Source organism: Boleophthalmus pectinirostris, unplaced genomic scaffold (genome assembly GCF_026225935.1).
Source record: "Boleophthalmus pectinirostris isolate CB_2022bp ecotype Guang Dong unplaced genomic scaffold, ASM2622593v1 HiC_scaffold_13, whole genome shotgun sequence".
In the NCBI taxonomy this organism is placed as follows: Eukaryota; Metazoa; Chordata; class Actinopteri; order Gobiiformes; family Gobiidae; genus Boleophthalmus; species Boleophthalmus pectinirostris.
This window is the reverse complement of record NW_026571036.1, coordinates 7,189,552-7,207,256: the sequence shown is the minus strand read 5'-3', so window position 1 is coordinate 7,207,256 and position 17,705 is coordinate 7,189,552. Positions and strand designations below refer to the sequence as shown.

The 17,705-nt window shown below is 38.4% G+C and overlaps 1 protein-coding gene across 1 annotated transcript in view; it reads right to left on the bottom strand.

Annotated features, from left to right (window-relative positions):
* The window catches only part of otofa (otoferlin a), a 349,247-nt gene that overhangs the window by 49,372 nt on the left and 282,170 nt on the right, over positions 1-17,705 (bottom strand). Inside the window, 3 exon segments of the mRNA XM_055149496.1 lie at positions 5,997-6,087; positions 8,473-8,573; positions 15,907-16,027. Coding sequence (XP_055005471.1) covers positions 5,997-6,087; positions 8,473-8,573; positions 15,907-16,027 — 313 coding nt within the window.

Genomic DNA, 17,705 nt, shown 5'->3' with positions numbered 1-17,705 from the left:
GAAATTGGAAAAATAATCAAGTAAACTTCAGTGTGACTATAGTTATAAAGTTTGCCTAAAAATACTTGTTTCTCTGACTTTAAACCCTCCTTCATTGACTTGCTGAAGACGTTTTCATCCCAGTACTTTTTTTGGCACTTGAACTGTCCATAACGAGCTCGGCTCAGCAGTCGTTTTCAATATTTTTCATTATGCAAAAAGGACTAAAACAGGACTAAACCAGGTCTAAACCAGGTCTAAACCAGGTCTAAACCAGGACTAAACCAGGTCTAAACCAGGTCTAAACCAGGACTAAACCAAGTCTAAACCAGGTCTAAACCAGGTCTAGACCAGGACTAAACCAAGTCTAAACCAGGTCTAAACTAGGTCTAAATCAGGACTAAACCAGGTCTAAACCAGGACTAAACCAGGTCTAAACCAGGTCCAAATCAGGACTAAACCAGGTCTAAACCAGGTCTAGACCAGGACTAAACCAGGACTAAACCAGGTCTAAACCAGGACTAAACCAGGACTAAACCAGAACTAAACCAGGACTAAACCAAGTCTAAACCAGGACTAAACCAGGACTAAACCAGGACTAAACCAGGTCTAAACCAGGTCTAAACAAGGTCTAAACCAGGACTAAACCAGGACTAAACCAAATCTAAACCAGGTCTAAACCAAATCTAAACCAGGTCTAAACCAGGACTAAACCAGGTCTAAACAAGGTCTAAACCAGGTCTAAACCAGTACTAAACCAGGTCTTTCAGTCGCTGAGATTGGCTGCGTCGTATTGTCAGTGAAAAACTTATGAATGTGATTATCTACGGTAGCCCAGCAGGGACACGGTATGGTCCATTATTTTAACAATAGCAGCTGGATATATTGAATAGAAAACAGCATTGCCTCTTTTACATATTTTAATAAGGGCCCAGTGTTTTAATGGAGCTCAGTTTACATAATGAATTAGTCTTTCTTTGATGGTTCATAAATGTATTCAGGCCTTTTCATTTAGATTTAACAAACTGCAGCGAGAGTAAAGACACTGTACATGAGTTTTTAAAAGAGTAACAAACAGATCTGGTTCAGTTTAAACAGTTTGCAGTGGTCCAGAGTTAATCCTCATGAGCATGCCAACGTGCACTTCCTGATCATCGGAGATTAAAACGGTTTATAATCAGATGCAGACAGGACACAGCTGGTGGTGGTTTAGACCTGGTTTTAGTCCTGCTTTAGTCTTGGTTTAGACCTGGTTTAAACCTGTTTTAGTCCTGGTTTTAGTCCAGATTTTAGTCCTGGTTTAGACCTGGTTTATTTAAAATTTTTATTCCTGGTTAAGATCTGGTTTAGACTTGGTTTTAGTCCTGGTTTTGTCCTGGTTTAGTTCTGGTTTAGTCCTGGTTTAAACCTGGTTTAGACCTGGTTAATCCTGGTTTAGTCCTGATTTTAGTCCTGGTTTTAGTCCTGATTTTGGTCCTGGTTTAGTCTTGGTTTAGACCTGGTTTAAACCTGTTTTAGTCCTGATTTTAGTCCTGGTTTTAGTCCTGGTTTAGTCCTGGTTTAGACCTGGTTTTAGTCCTGGTTTTAGTCCTGATTTTGGTCCTGGTTTAGTCTTGGTTTAGACCTGGTTTAAACCTGTTTTAGTCCTGATTTTAGTCCTGGTTTTAGTCCTGGTTTAGTCCTGGTTTAGTCCTGGTTTTAGTCCAGATTTTAGTCCTGGTTTAGACCTGGTTTATTTAAATTTTTTATTCCTGGTTAAGATCTGGTTTAGACTTGGTTTTAGTCCTGGTTTTGTCCTGGTTTAGTTCTGGTTTAGTCCTGGTTTAAACCTGGTTTAGACCTGGTTAATCCTGGTTTAGTCCTGGTTTAGACCTGATTTAGTCCTGGTTTTAGTCCTGATTTTGGTCCTGGTTTAGTCTTGGTTTAGACCTGGTTTAGTCCTGATTTTAGTCCTTGTTTAGACCTGATTTAGACCTGGTTTAAACCTGTTTTAGTCCTGATTTTAGTCCTGGTTTTAGTCCTGGTTTAGTCCTGGTTTTAGTCCTGGTTTTAGTCCAGATTTTAGTCCTGGTTTAGACCTGGTTTATTTAAAATTTTTTATTCCTGGTTAAGATCTGGTTTAGACTTGGTTTTAGTCCTGGTTTAGTCCTGGTTTTAGACCTGGTTTTAGTTCTGATTTTAGTCCTGGTTTTGTCCTGGTTTAGTTCTGGTTTAGTCCTGGTTTAAACCTGGTTTAGACCTGGTTAATCCTGGTTTAGTCCTGATTTTAGTCCTGGTTTAGACCTGATTTAGTCCTGGTTTTAGTCCTGATTTTGGTCCTGGTTTAGTCTTGGTTTAGACCTGGTTTAAACCTGTTTTAGTCCTGATTTTAGTCCTGGTTTTAGTCCTGGTTTAGTCCTGGTTTAGACCTGGTTTTAGTCCTGGTTTTAGTCCTGATTTTGGTCCTGGTTTAGTCTTGGTTTAGACCTGGTTTAAACCTGTTTTAGTCCTGATTTTAGTCCTGGTTTTAGTCCTGGTTTAGTCCTGGTTTAGACCTGGTTTTAGTCCTGGTTTTAGTCCTGATTTTGGTCCTGGTTTAGTCTTGGTTTAGACCTGGTTTAAAACCTGTTTTAGTCCTGATTTTAGTCCTGGTTTTAGTCCTGGTTTTTCCTGGTTTAGTCCTGGTTTTAGTCCAGATTTTAGTCCTGGTTTAGACCTGGTTTATTTAATTTTTTTATTCCTGGTTAAGATCTGGTTTAGACTTGGTTTTTAGTCCTGGTTTTGTCCTGGTTTAGTTCTGGTTTAGTCCTGGTTTAAACCTGGTTTAGACCTGGTTAATCCTGGTTTAGTCCTGGTTTAGACCTGATTTAGTCCTGGTTTTAGTCCTGATTTTGGTCCTGGTTTAGTCTTGGTTTAGACCTGGTTTAGTCCTGATTTTAGTCCTTGTTTAGACCTGATTTAGACCTGGTTTAAACCTGTTTTAGTCCTGATTTTAGTCCTGGTTTTAGTCCTGGTTTAGTCCTGGTTTTAGTCCTGGTTTTAGTCCAGATTTTAGTCCTGGTTTAGACCTGGTTTATTTAAAATTTTTATTCCTGGTTAAGATCTGGTTTAGACTTGGTTTTAGTCCTGGTTTAGTTCTGGTTTAGTCCTGGTTTTAGTCCTTTAGTCCTGGTTTTGTCCTGGTTTAGTTTCTGGTTTAGTCCTGGTTTTTAAACCTGGTTTAGACCTGGTTAATCCTGGTTTAGTCCTGATTTTAGTCCTGGTTTAGACCTGATTTAGTCCTGGTTTTAGTCCTGATTTTGGTCCTGGTTTAGTCCTGGTTTAAACCTGTTTTAGTCCTGATTTTAGTCCTGGTTTTAGTCTTGGTTTAGTCCTGGTTTAGACCTGGTTTTAGTCCTGGTTTTAGTCCTGATTTTGGTCCTGGTTTAGTCTTGGTTTAGACCTGGTTTAAACCTGTTTAGTCCTGATTTTAGTCCTGGTTTAGTCCTGATTTTAGTCCTGGTTTATTTAAATTTTTTATTCCTGGTTAAGATCTGGTTTAGACTTGGTTTTAGTCCTGGTTTTGTCCTGGTTTAGTCCTGATTTTAGTCCTGGTTTAGACCTGATTTAGTCCTGGTTTTTAGTCCTGATTTTGGTCCTGGTTTAGTCTTGTTTAGACCTGGTTTAAACCTGTTTAGTCCTGATTTTAGTCCTGGATTTAGTCCTGGTTTAGTCCTGGTTTTAGTCCTGGTTTTAGTCCTGATTTTGGTCCTGGTTTAGTCTTGGTTTAGACCTGGTTTAAACCTGTTTTAGTCCTGGTTTTAGTCCTGGTTTAGTCCTGGTTTTAGTCCTGGTTTTAGTCCAGATTTTAGTCCTGGTTTAGACCTGGTTTATTTAAAATTTTTATTCCTGGTTAAGATCTGGTTTAGACTTGGTTTTAGTCCTGGTTTTGTCCTGGTTTAGTTCTGGTTTAGTCCTGGTTTAAACCTGGTTTAGACCTGGTTAATCCTGGTTTAGTCCTGATTTTAGTCCTGGTTTAGACCTGATTTAGTCCTGGTTTTAGTCCTGATTTTGGTCCTGGTTTAGTCTTGGTTTAGACCTGGTTTAAACCAGTTTTAGTCCTGATTTTAGTCCTTGTTTAGACCTGTTTTAGACCTGGTTTAGACCTGGTTTTAGTTCTGATTTTAGTCCTGGTTTAGTCTTGGTTTAGTCCTAGTTTAGTCCAGTTTGCAGTGGTCCAGAGTAAGAATCCTCACTTACCTTATGCTTAAAATAACAAGAATGAGCATGCCAACGTGCACTTCCTGATCACCGGAGATTAAAACAGTTTTATAATCAGATGCAGACAGGACACAGCTGATGTGTTTTAACCTCAAGAGCCGCTTATACAATATAAATGAACTGGAGCAAAACAAATGCTGCTCAGATCAATGGGAAAAATCGGATACAAGGATTTTAAAGGTTTAATCTTACACAACATTGATTCTTGTGAGCTTAAAGTCATGTTAGAATGTTGTTACCTCCTCCTGTTTTGTTTTATTCACACTTGTTTGAGTAACTTTTTATTATTAGTCTGTCTGTATCCAGTGGTGTAGTGGGGATTTTTTAACCCTCACGCTCTCCTTGGGGTCACATTAACCCGAAAAAGAGCGAGAAGGATTTTTTTTTTTTCTTCAGATCAATGTGGAGGTAGGCGACTTGTGATGACATCAATAGATTGTTTGTTTATAAAAAAAACAAAAAAAAAACACTAATTTTCAGTGCAAACATAAAGGCTCCAGCCCAGTAAAAATCTGTAATATTTGATGTTTTTTTACTCAAAATGATGCAGAATTGTGTTATTAACATTAATGCCGTTCATAATCACCTACAGAACATAAAACATAGACTATAACACATGAACCAGGACTGAACCAGGTCTAAACCAGGATTAAACCAGGACTAAACCAGGACTAAACCAGGACTGAACCAGGACTGAACCAGGGCTAAACCAGGACTAAACCAGGACTAAACCAGGGCTAAACCAGGACTAAACCAGGACTAAACCAATACTAAACCAATAATAAATGAGGACTGAACCAGGACTGATTCAGAACTAAACCAGAACTGAACCAGGACTAAACCAGGACTAAACTAGGACTGAACCAGAACTGAACCAGGGCTAAACCAGGACTAAAACAGGTCTAAACCAGGACTAAACCAGGACTAAAACCAATACTAAACCAATAATAAATGAGGACTGAACCAGGACTGATTCAGAACTAAACCAGAACTGAACCAGGACTGAACTAGGACTGAATCCAGACTGAATCCGGACTAAAACAGGTCTAAACCAGGACTAATCTTGGATTTGAGAGACAGAACCCCAAGCCCAAGGATTAGGGTGTCTGCAAAGCGCGATCAGGTGACGGCTGCGTAAAGTCCTGTGGGGCGTGGAGCTATTTTATATTTGTTATTTTTTTATATCTAGTTTTATATCTAGTTTTCAAGTTAACAGCTCCTTTTACTACTTTATTCAGTAGAGAGACTCAGTCCCAAAGTCCCTGAAATCATCCAAATGATTCTGATGTTTTCTGGATAAGATGTGCATAATTTGTGAGTTAAACATGTGTGAATAAAAACAAAACTAAAAAAACAAAACCCCAACTCCAGGGATGTTTTTGACGAGGAAACAACATTATAACAAAAGAGGAAAAACATTGTAATAATATGGGCCCTTTAAGCTTTCGATAAAATATTCATATTGCCTATTTACGCACGTCCAACCGAGATTTCATATTTCTGAAACACAATACTGCAACCATTTGTGTATTATCTGCATACCAATCAACAGCACAATGTACGAGACGACGGGAGATGAATCACAAGCAGCTGTAAATTAAAACTTAAAGCTACGGTAAGGGAAATAAAAATGTAAACTAAGCCGGTGCGGAGGCAGCGCCCGGAGCATTAGTCTCGATAAAGCTGTAAAAAGTGCTGCTCAGGGTGGTGTTTAGCTGCTGTTTCTTCTTCTTCTTCTTCTTCTTCTGTCCAAAAAAAAAAAAACAAAACTCACTTACCATCTCCCTCATGCAGGTTTTCAGACGCTCCCGGTCCAGCTTGGTCCTCCCCGCTTGGTTAACGTCCTTATTGGCCAGAGTCACAAATCGGCTGATCATAATAAAAGGAAAAAAAGATAAAGCAGATTAAAAATGTTTACTAGAATTGTGGTTTGTAACTTGTATTCTCAGAAATAGCTTCCCAGAAATAAAATTCATGAAAAATAAGATCATGAATTCAAGTTAGTCGAACTGAAATGGAGGGGATTGAGGTCCGCCGCCTAAACATGTATCACAAATTTCGGACTTCCGGTCATCGCATGTTTGTTTTCCCAGTGGGATGCGTCTATTGACAAAGTCGATCTTTTCTAGTCTTTTGAACCATATCACTTTTGTTTCTGGTTCTGATATTGTCATATTTTAGTTTTGCGATTCGGACATCGTTAATTGTTGTGGTTGTTGGATCCTAACAGCGGAAAACGGTTCGAGAAATTTGTTTGCGAACTCAATAAATACAAAAGTGAATCAGATGTGTGTGACTGCAAACCACCGTTCAAACTGTTTCTCTTCCCAACGGAATTGAAAAATAGTGAAAGGTGAAGGCGATGGGCAGAACTGACGCACAGGAAGGACGAAATGGAAACCTTTGTCTGCCTAAATCATCCCGAGTTTGCAGTGAACATTTTGTATCTGGAGCGACAACAAAGTGGGATCCTGTTTGTTAAGCGAAAGGTGCAGAAGACAAACAGACTGAGCTGCACTTTCTTGTTCTTGTGGTTTTACAGCAACATCACGTCTTGGTCTCTTTGCAGTGGAAGGTGTTTCTTTGTGAACAGTTGGTGCCTTTCGCTTTGGCGTTGACTTTTAAAATTTGTAACCGAGGTTGAGTGAGGGATCGGGATTTTGCTTCGATGGCGCTCCACATACAAATTGTTCGCTGCAAACACGGGATGATTTGTTAGGCAGTGAAAGGTTACTGTTTTCGTCCTTCCTGTGCATCAGTCCTGCCCATCGCCTTCGCCTTTCACTATATTTAAATTCTGTTGGGAAGAGAAACAGTTTGAAATTTTTAAAAAGTTTATGTTGTGAAAATACAAATGAATCCCTACAAAATCTGACCTTTGTGAAAGTTGTCGATGCCCTGTAAGTCAAACACAAGCAGTTTGAATTCCCAAAAACTGCATTGTGCTTCTACGCTGCAGTACCTGGAGCGGCCACTAGTCGGTCTCGAGCCGGGACAGAGGGGGAATGCCTTACCCAGCTTTTATTACAGATCCCGGTGAGCATTAACAGATTTGATTGACAGCTAGTGTGTTTTGTTTCTAAGTAAGCCCCCTTCCCGCTTTCCTGACCCTTCCAACATCGGGGGGTCCCGACATTTTGACAGGTTTGAATGACATTTACATTTATCCAGCACAACTTTTTCAGGCTTTTAAAAAGTGGATGAAGGCATTTAATAAAACAATCAGTGAATACCTGTCTTTTTGTTTGTGGATTTAACTGTGTTGGCTTAAACTTGTTAGACTTTTTTTTCAGCTTGTTGTACTTTTTAATGTGTTCTATTAATCTTAAAATATTGTGATACAGGTTCATTTACAGTTCGGCATGGCTTCTTCGGCATTTAATTGTGCTAATAAACCTTCAAAAAACCCTAATCTCCAGTTTTTCCAGTAAGTAAAATAAGTAAAATATGATAATTGATGGTAATTGATTTATTAGTTAAATAACCTGTATGGATGTAACTATCATATTTATGTTCAGATGAAAAAAAACAAAAACCATCAAACAACAGAGAAGACTAGAGTAATAAAACACAGAACATCAGCCACTGAGTTTTTTTATGGATCACACCAGTACTCCCTTGACGACTCTAGAGTAGAATAGAGTAAAAACATGTAGACCAGGGGTGTCAAACATACGGCCCAGGGGCTGGATCCGGCCCTCCAAGACCTTTAATCTGGCCCTCGGCTGATTTTCTATTAAAATATTTTCATTATATTTTTTATTAAAATATTGGTTATTTTCTGTGGTGTTTATCACAGCAGCGTCTCCAGCGTCTCTGTACGTGGCCCCTCCCACCAGAGCAGCACAAATGAAGACTTGTCTCTTTCCAAACGCTCTTAAAGGACGATCGTTTTGACTGTTGATCGTGACACCCTCATCAACAAAAAAAAAAAAAAAAATCCTGGTGCAGGATTTTCCAAGAAAAATTGACTTATTCCTATTTGCATACAAGTTCATTAAAACATTGTGTTGAAATTGCATTTTTCTTAAAGTTTCAGGTTGTTCATAATATTATAATATTTTATAAAGATTTCTGTAATAGATTTGCATTTCTCTGCATAAGTATTTGAATTTATTGTTATTTTTGGGGTTTATATGTCATGAGTTTCCTGATCCGGCCCCTTTGGGATCAGAGTAGGTTGGATACGGCCCCCGGACCAAAATGAGTTTGACACCCCTGATGTAGACAGTGTGATTGTTAGAAGAGTCTTGCCTGCAGCCCACGCTGAGCTCCTCCAGCACCCCCCGCAGTCTGCGCTCAGGAAAGGCCTTCTCCGTCTTAATGATCTCCTGCACGTCGTTCAAACCCTCCTCCTGCAAGAACACGGCGTACATACGAGAGTCAGAACATACAAGAGTCAGAACATACAAGAGTCAGAACATACGAGAGTCAGAACATACAAGAGTCAGAACATACGAGAGTCAGAACATACGAGAGTCAGAACATACAAGAGTCAGAACATACGAGAGTCAGAACATACAAGAGTCAGAACATACGAGAGTCAGAACATACGAGAGTCAGAACATACAAGAGTCAGAACATACGAGAGTCAGAACATACGAGTCAGAACATACGAGAGTCAGAACATACGAGAGTCAGAACATACGAGAGTCAGAACATACGAGAGTCAGAACATACGAGAGTCAGAACATACGAGAGTCAGAACATACGAGAGTCAGAACATACGAGAGTCAGAACATACGAGAGTCAGAACATACGAGAGTCAGAACATAAGAGAGTCAGAACATACGAGAGTCAGAACATACAAGAGTCAGAACATACAGAACAGTCAGAACATACAAGAGTCAGAAACATACAGAGTCAGAACATACGAGAGTCAGAACATACGAGAGTCAGAACATACGAGAGTCGAACATACGAGAGTCAGAACATACAAGAGTCAGAACATACAAGAGTCAGAACATACGAGAGTCAGAACATACGAGAAACATACGAGAGTCAGAAACATACGAGAGTCAGAACATACGAGAGTCAGAACATACAAGAGTCAGAACATACGAGTGTCAGAACATACGAGAGTCAGAACATACGAGAGTCAGAACATACAAAGAGTCAGAACATACAGAACATACAAGAAAACATACGAGAGTCAGAACATACGAGAGTCAGAACATACGAGAGTCAGAACATACGAGAGTCAGAACATACGAGAGTCAGAACATACGAGAGTCAGAAACATACGAGAGTCAGAACATACGAGAGTCAGAATACGAGAGTCAGAACATACGAGAGTCAGAACATACGAGAGTCAGAAGAGAGTCAGAACATACGAGAGTCAGAACATACGAGTCAGAACATACGAGAGTCAACATACAAGAGTCAGAAACATACGAGAGTCAGAACATACGAGAGTCAGAACATACGAGTCAGAACATATACGAGAGTCAGAACATACAAGAGTCAGAACATACGAGAGTCAGAACATAAAAGAGTCAGAACATATGAGAGTCAGAACATACAAGAGTCAGAACATACGAGAGTCAGAAATACAGAGTCACATAAAAGAGTCAGAACATACGAGAGTCAGAACATACAAGAGTCAGAACATACGAGAGTCAGAACATAAGAGAGTCAGAACATACGAGAGTCAGAACATACGAGAGTCAGAACATACAAGAGTCAGAACATACGAGAGTCAGAACATACGAGAGTCAGAACATACGAGAGTCAGAACATACGAGAGTCAGAACATACGAGAGTCAGAACATACGAGAGTCAGAACATACGAGAGTCAGAACATACGAGAGTCAGAACATACAGAACATACGAGAAGTCAGAACATACGAGAGACATAAAAGAGTCAGAGAGAGTCAGAACATAAAAGAGTCAGAACATACGAGAGTCAGAACATACGAGAGTCAGAACATAAAAGAGAGTCAGAATACATAGAGAACGATAGAGAGTCAGAACATACGAGAGTCAGAACATACGAGAGTCAGAACATACGAGAGTCAGAACATACGAGAGTCAGAACATACGAGAGTCAGAACATACGAGAGTCAGAACATACGAGAGTCAGAACATACAAGAGTCAGAACATAAAAGAGTCAGAACATACAAGAGTCAGAACATACAAGAGTCAGAACATACGAGAGTCAGAACATACGAGAGTCAGAACATACGAGAGTCAGAACATAAAAGAGTCAGAACATACAAGAGTCAGAACATACAAGAGTCAGAACATAAAAGAGTCAGAACATACGAGAGTCAGAACATACGAGAGTCAGAACAGAGTACAGAGAGTAAAGAGAGTCAGAACATACGAGAGTCAGAGAGAGTCAGAACATACAGAACATACGAGAGTCAGAACATACGAGAGTCAGAACATACGTAAAAGAGTCAGAACATACAACAGTCGGAACATACAAGAGTCAGAACATACGAGAGTCAGAACATACGAGAGTCAGAACATAAAAGAGTCAGAACATACAAGAGTCAGAACATACAAGAGTCAGAACATACGAGAGTCAGAACATAAAAGAGTCAGAACATACAAGAGTCAGAACATACAAGAGTCAGAACATACAAGAGTCAGAACATACGAGAGTCAGAACATACGAGAGTCAGAACATAAAAGAGTCAGAACATACGAGAGAGTCAGAACATAACATACAAGAGTCAGAACATACGAGAGTCAGAACAGATACAAGAGTCAGAACATACAGAGTCAGAACATACGAAGTCAGAACATAGAGTCAGAACATACAAAGAGTCAGAACATACAGAGTCAGAACATACAGAGTCAGAACATACGAGAGTCAGAACATACAAAGTCAGAACATAAAGAGTCAGAACATACAAGAGTCAGAACATACGAGAGTCAGAACATACGAGAGTCAGAAGAACATACAAGAGTCAAACATACAGAGAGTCGGAACATAAAAGAGAGTCAGAACATACAAGAGAGTCAGAACATACAACAGACATCGAGAAACATACAAGAGTCAGAACATACGAGAGTCAGAACATACGAGAGTCAGAACATACAAGAGTCAGAGAACATACGAGAGTCAGAACATACAAGAGTCAGAACATACAGAGTCAGAACATACAAGAGTCAGAACATACAAGAGTCAGAACATACAGAGTCAGAACATACAAGAGAAACATACAAGAGTCAGAACATACAAGAGTCAGAACATACAGAGAGAACATCAGAACATACGAGTCAGTACAGAAGTCAGAACATACAAGAGTCAGAACATACAAGAGTCAGAACATACAAGAGTCAGAACATACGAACATAGAGTCAGAACATAAAGAGTCAAGACATACAGAGAGAAACATCAAGAGTCAGAACATACGAGAGTCAGAACATACGAGAGAGAGTCAGAACATCAGAACATACAAGAGTCAGAACATACAAGAGAGACATACAAGAGTCAGAACATACAAGAGTCAGAACATACAGAGTCAGACATAAAGAGTCAGAACATACAGAGTCAGAACATACGAAGAGTCAGAAGTCAGAACATACGAGAGTCAGAACATACGAGAGTCAGAACATACGAGAGTCAGAACAGAGTCAGAACATACAAGAGTCAGAACATACGAGAGTCAAACATACAAGAGTCAGAACATACAGAGACATACGAGAGTCAGAACATAAAAGAGTCAGAACATACGAAGAGTCAGAACATACAAGAGTCAGAACATAAAGAGTCAGAACATACGAGAGTCAGAACATGAGTCAGAACATAAAAGAGTCAGAACATACGAGAGTCAGACATAGAGTCAGAACATACGAGAGTCAGAACATACGAGAGTCAGAAACATACGAGAGTCAAACATACGAGAGTCAGAACATAAAGAGAGAGTCAGAAACATACGAGAGTCAGAACATACAAGAGTCAGAACATACGAGAGTCAGAACATACGAGAGTCAGAACATACAGAGTCAGAACATAAAAGAGTCAGAACATACAGAGAGTCAGAACATACGAGAGTCAGAACATACGAGAGTCAGAACATAAAGAGTCAGAACATACGAGAGTCAGAACATACAAGAGTCAGAACATAAAAGAGTCAGAACATACGAGAGTCAGAACATACGAGAGTCAGAACATACGAGAGTCAGAACATACAAGAGTCAGAACATACAAGAGTCAGAACATACGAGAGTCAGAACATAAAAGAGTCAGAACATACAAGAGTCAGAACATACGAGAGTCAGAACATAAAGAGTCAGAAACATACGAGAGTCAGAACATACGAACAGATACGTCAGAACATCAAAGAGTCAGAACATAAAGAGTCAGAACATACAGAGTCAGAACATACGAGAGTCAGAACATACGAGAGTCAGAACATACGAGAGTCAGAACATACGAGAGTCAGAACATACGAGAGTCAGAACATACGAGAGAGTCAGAACATACGAGAGTCAGAACATACGAAGTCAGAGAGTCAGAACATACGAGAGTCAGAACATAAAAGAGTCAGAACATCAGAGTCAGAACATACGAGAGTCAGAACATAAAAGAGTCAGAACATACGAGAGTCAGAACATACGAAGAGTCAGAACATAAAAGAGTCAGAACATACGAGAGTCAGAACATACAGAGTCAGAACATAAAGAGTCAGAAACATACAGAGTCAGAACATACGAGAGTCAGAACATAAAGAGAGTCAGAACATACGAGAGTCAGAACATACAGAGAGTCAGAACATACGAGAGTCAGAACATACGAGAGTCAGAACATACGAGAGAGAACATACAGTCAGAACATACGAGAGTCAGAACATACGAGAGTCAAACCAGTGTTGGGAAGGTGACTTTTAAAATGTATTCCCCTACAGATTACAGATTACATACCCCAAAATGTAATTTGTAACGTAATCTATTAAATTACTTCAGGTCAGTAATGTAATCTGAATACTTTGGATTACTTGATATTGTCATGTTTTTTAAAACTACATGAATGTAAAAACCACATTCTGAAAATTCATGTTTGTTCTCTTCAAATTGGCCCTGGTTTAGACCTGGTTTAGTTCCTGGTTTAGTCCTGGTTTAGTCCTGGTTTAGTCCTGGTTTAGTCCTGGTTTAGTCCTGGTTTAGTCCTGTTTTTAGTCCTGGTTTAGTCCTGGTTTAGACCTGGTTTAGTCCTGGTTTAGTCCTGGTTTAGTCCTGGTTTAGTCCTGGTTTAGTCCTGGTTTTAGTCCTGGTTTAGTCCTGGTTTAAGTCCTGGTTTAGTCCTGGTTTAGTCCTGGTTTAGTCCTGGTTTAGTCCTGGTTTAGTCCTGGTTTTAGTCCTGGTTTAGTCCTGGTTTAGTCCTGGTTTTAGTCCTGGTTTAGTCCTGGTTTAAGGTCCCTGGTTTTAGAAAACAGGAAAATACCACCCTGTAATCCATTTATTTCAACAAAGTAACTGTAATCCAATTACCACTCTCTGAAACAGTAACTGTAACTGAATACAGTTACTCATAATTTGTACTCTGATTACATAACTCCGGTACTTGTAATCTGTTACTCCAAAAAACTGGTCAGAACATACAAGAGTCAGTTCTGTATTTTTTGGACTAGTCTCACTTTTTTCATGGTTTGGGTGTTTCCTGCGACTTATACTCCAGTGTGATTTATATATTCAAATTTTTATGGATGACTTCTAAAACTTCTTCAGGCATGTTTTTGATGAGAAAACAATGTTAAAATGGTCGAATCTTTAAAAAAATATATTTTGCATTCAGTCAATCTAACATTATCTAAACAAACTATTGACAAAAAATCCCGGTATCACTTTATAATAACTACACCTTCTTTAGCCTTAATAAAGCATGAACAAAGGCTTAATTAATAATGATTCATGCTTAGTAACTACTTAATTACTACATGAATTAACACTTAACTTGCACTTAATTCGCCTGTGCTGTAAATAGTTACTCATAAGTATTTCTTACTTAATTACTCATGAACTAACCATTTGTGTGTGCATTTCTATATGTATATTTAAGTACAAATTTGAGCATTTATTAATGATTAGTAAACCATGAGAGAATGATTTACTAGTAATGCATTATTGTTTCTCTGGAATTTGACCAACCTTAACAAATGTTTAATAAACATGATTCGTCTTCACTTTAGAAAAGCTCTCAGAAAGACTTAACTAACAGATAACAGCTGCCTGAATGATCATTGTATTGTATTATTAGTAAATCATTCTCTCATAGCTTATTAATCATTAATTAATGCTCAAATGTGTACTTAAATATGCATTTGTAAACATGCAAATGGTTAGTTCATGAGTAATTAAGAAGTATTGAGTTACTATTTACAGCACAGGTGAATTCAGTGCAAGTTAAGTGCTAATTCATGTAGTAATTAAGTAGTTACTAAGCGTGAATCATTATTAATTAAGGCTTCGTTCATGCTTTATTAAGGCTAAATAAGGTGTAGTTATTATAAAGTGTTACCAAAATCCCAAACATAAATATTAGTTTGTACATTATGACAAAATATGCTGATGTTTCAGATGTACGTGGGTAAGATGAGGACAGTCCTGTGAATCATAAATATTTAAAGAGGGATCTAAAACAACACATTTCTGAAGTAGTCTGAATATAAAATGGGTGTTTTATTAGACCATAAAAAACATATAAAAATGTAATATGCATCAGTTGTTTTATATGGAAAACACAGAAATGACTGAACATGCTGCTAAAAAAATGCAAAATTTGAATCAACGAATCATTATTTTTACATTTTCATGTAATTAATGTAATAAAGTGTAAAATAACGACGCATTACTGACTAATTAAAATACTCCCCTTTAAGAGCAAAGTAGAAAAGGTTTTAATCATGTTAGAGTAATTTGATTATGGGTGATTTTAATATCTATATTTTTTTTTATGAATTTGAAACATACATATTTTTTACTGTCTTAAAAACAAGAAAAACTGAACTAAATCATTTTTAATTTTGCAGTGGTCCAAAGTTATTCCTCAATAACTTACTGCAGTGAACAATTAGGATGCTCAGAATGTACTCAGTTTGTAAACACTTTACTAGCACTGTAAAGCCAACAACAACTAGCAGGATAACAGTGCACTTCCTGTTTCACAGAGAATAAAACACTCTATAATTAGATGCAGACTGCAGACATATTACTTAATGCATTCCGAAAATCCTAATTACTCAACGTGATGAGTTTATTAACACTTTACCGTCACTGTAAAGCTGACAACAACTAGCATGAGAACAGTGCATTTCCTGTGTCAGTAAGAATAAAGCAGGGATGGGACTGTAGGCATGGGTATATTTATCACGGGGCTCTTTTTCACTGACAAAATTTCAAAACTTCTCCATGACTTTTTCATGACCTAACGTGAATTTTCCATGACTTTATGAATTGATCAGACTTTTAGGGCTAAATATGAAATGTTAACCTTTTCCACTCACCTTATGGTTTGGTTTTATAGATTTTTAACATTCAAAATCCTGTCAGTGCATTTATTGTCTTTGTCTTTTATAAACAAAAGGTGCAGAAATTCAGAATTAATCATAATAGTCTAATGATAACTTAAGAAAAGGTTGTATTTGCGTGAAAGACATACTAAAATTCCATGACTTTTCCAGGATTTCCATGACCGTGGGAACCCTGTTATCAGGTGCAGTGGGAGTGCGTCGTACCAGTTTGTCTGCGATCTTGTCCATCATGTTGGAGTTGTAGAGTCTGCGTCTCTGGTCCTGCCACCAGCTCTTGATGTACACACAGGGCTTCTTCTCAAAGTACGGCAGGTGGAAGTAGTTTCTGCAAAAAAACAAACAAACAAGTGCATAGCTTTTTTATGGATGAGTATTTTCAGTCACTACTGTTTCACTGACTCCAATATCGAAAATTTTCTGATGTTGATATCAATATATTGAACACTAAAGCAAGACCCACTTTGATTAAGTTCACAAATATATTTTTCAAAAACAGTTCAATAATTCAAACATTCCTGCACTCATAAAAGATGAGTTTTGCCGTCTTATATCCTGTTCTATATGTTAATAGGATTAGGCAAATTAAGTGTTAAAACTTCAGCCTAAACCCCTTCGGTCTGTAGAATAACTTTAGTGCTACGCATAATTTCAGTGTTAAATCACTGTAATATGATAAATGATTATGTTAATTGACTGAAGAAAAAAAAACAAAAAAACAAGTCAGTGATTTTGTACCATACTCGGAAGCTCTGAGAGGCAAGAGGAAAAAAAAAAAAAGAGGGAAGTCATTTGGGCTCTATTTTCTAAATGTTTTTTTTTTTTTTTACCAACTTAAAAAAAAAAAATAAAAAATTACAGTACTGCAGATATCATGACTCTATGCAGTTTGTTTTCACCATTGCCAATAACTCTGGTTTGACATTTAAGATGTAGCTATTTTATATTTGTTATTTTTTTTATATCTCACGTCGGGAGAAGTGGGTGGACGGTACCGCGCCCACTACACCCCTGGTGCTGATGCTGGATGAAAGTATAAGCCACATGTTTGTCCCCAAATCCCCATGAGCTCCTCTTGCCAGGCATGTTTGCTTGGAGAGTACCCTACTCCCCGTGTTGGACAGGGGCAGTTTTAAGCACAGCTCCAAAAGTCACTTGTGAATGTTGTAATTAGGGGTGTCAAATTATCGCGTTAATTGCGATTAATTAATTACAGTCATATTTAGCGCGTTATGTTTTTTAATCGCGTTAATCTCATTTTTAATCTCTAACTTTACTGTTTCTGTATGCGAGTTGCTTTATTATAAAATCAGTTTTTATGTGTTGTTGGGACAACACACACACACACACACACAAAACACATTTATAAATTTTTTTTTTCGGTAATTCCACTCATTGCCGGAAACCCACACAAAACGCGCGCAGTAAGAGCGATGTAAAACGTCATGGTAACGTTGGCGGCGTCAGTCGCACAATGGACGAAGTCGAAGAGCCAGTAGAACAGAGGCAGCAGTGCACAGGTAAAAACACATTCGTGTCTTGGAAATTATTCTCCCGACGTAAAATATAAAAGAAAATAACAAATAAATATCGCCTAAACTTAAATGTCACTGGTGAAACAACCTGCATAGGCTCATGATGTCTGCACTACTGTCCTATAACACACACACACACAAACACACACACACACACACACAACACACAAACACACACACACACACACACACACACACACACACTTCACATCATCGTCATTAACCTGAGAACGCGCGGACCACGTTTCCTTCCGTAGTTACTGCGCGGACACCGACGTGCTCCCGTGAGCCGCGTGTGGATCGTGTTTTTCTCGCGTACGCGGCGTAAACCACTTCCCTCCTGTGAACCTCTAAACCAGAACTAACACCAAGACTAAAACCAGGACTAATCCAGTCCAGGACTAAACCAGGACTAAACCAGTCCAGGACTAAACTAAACTAAACTAGGACTAAAGTAGGTCTAAACCAGGA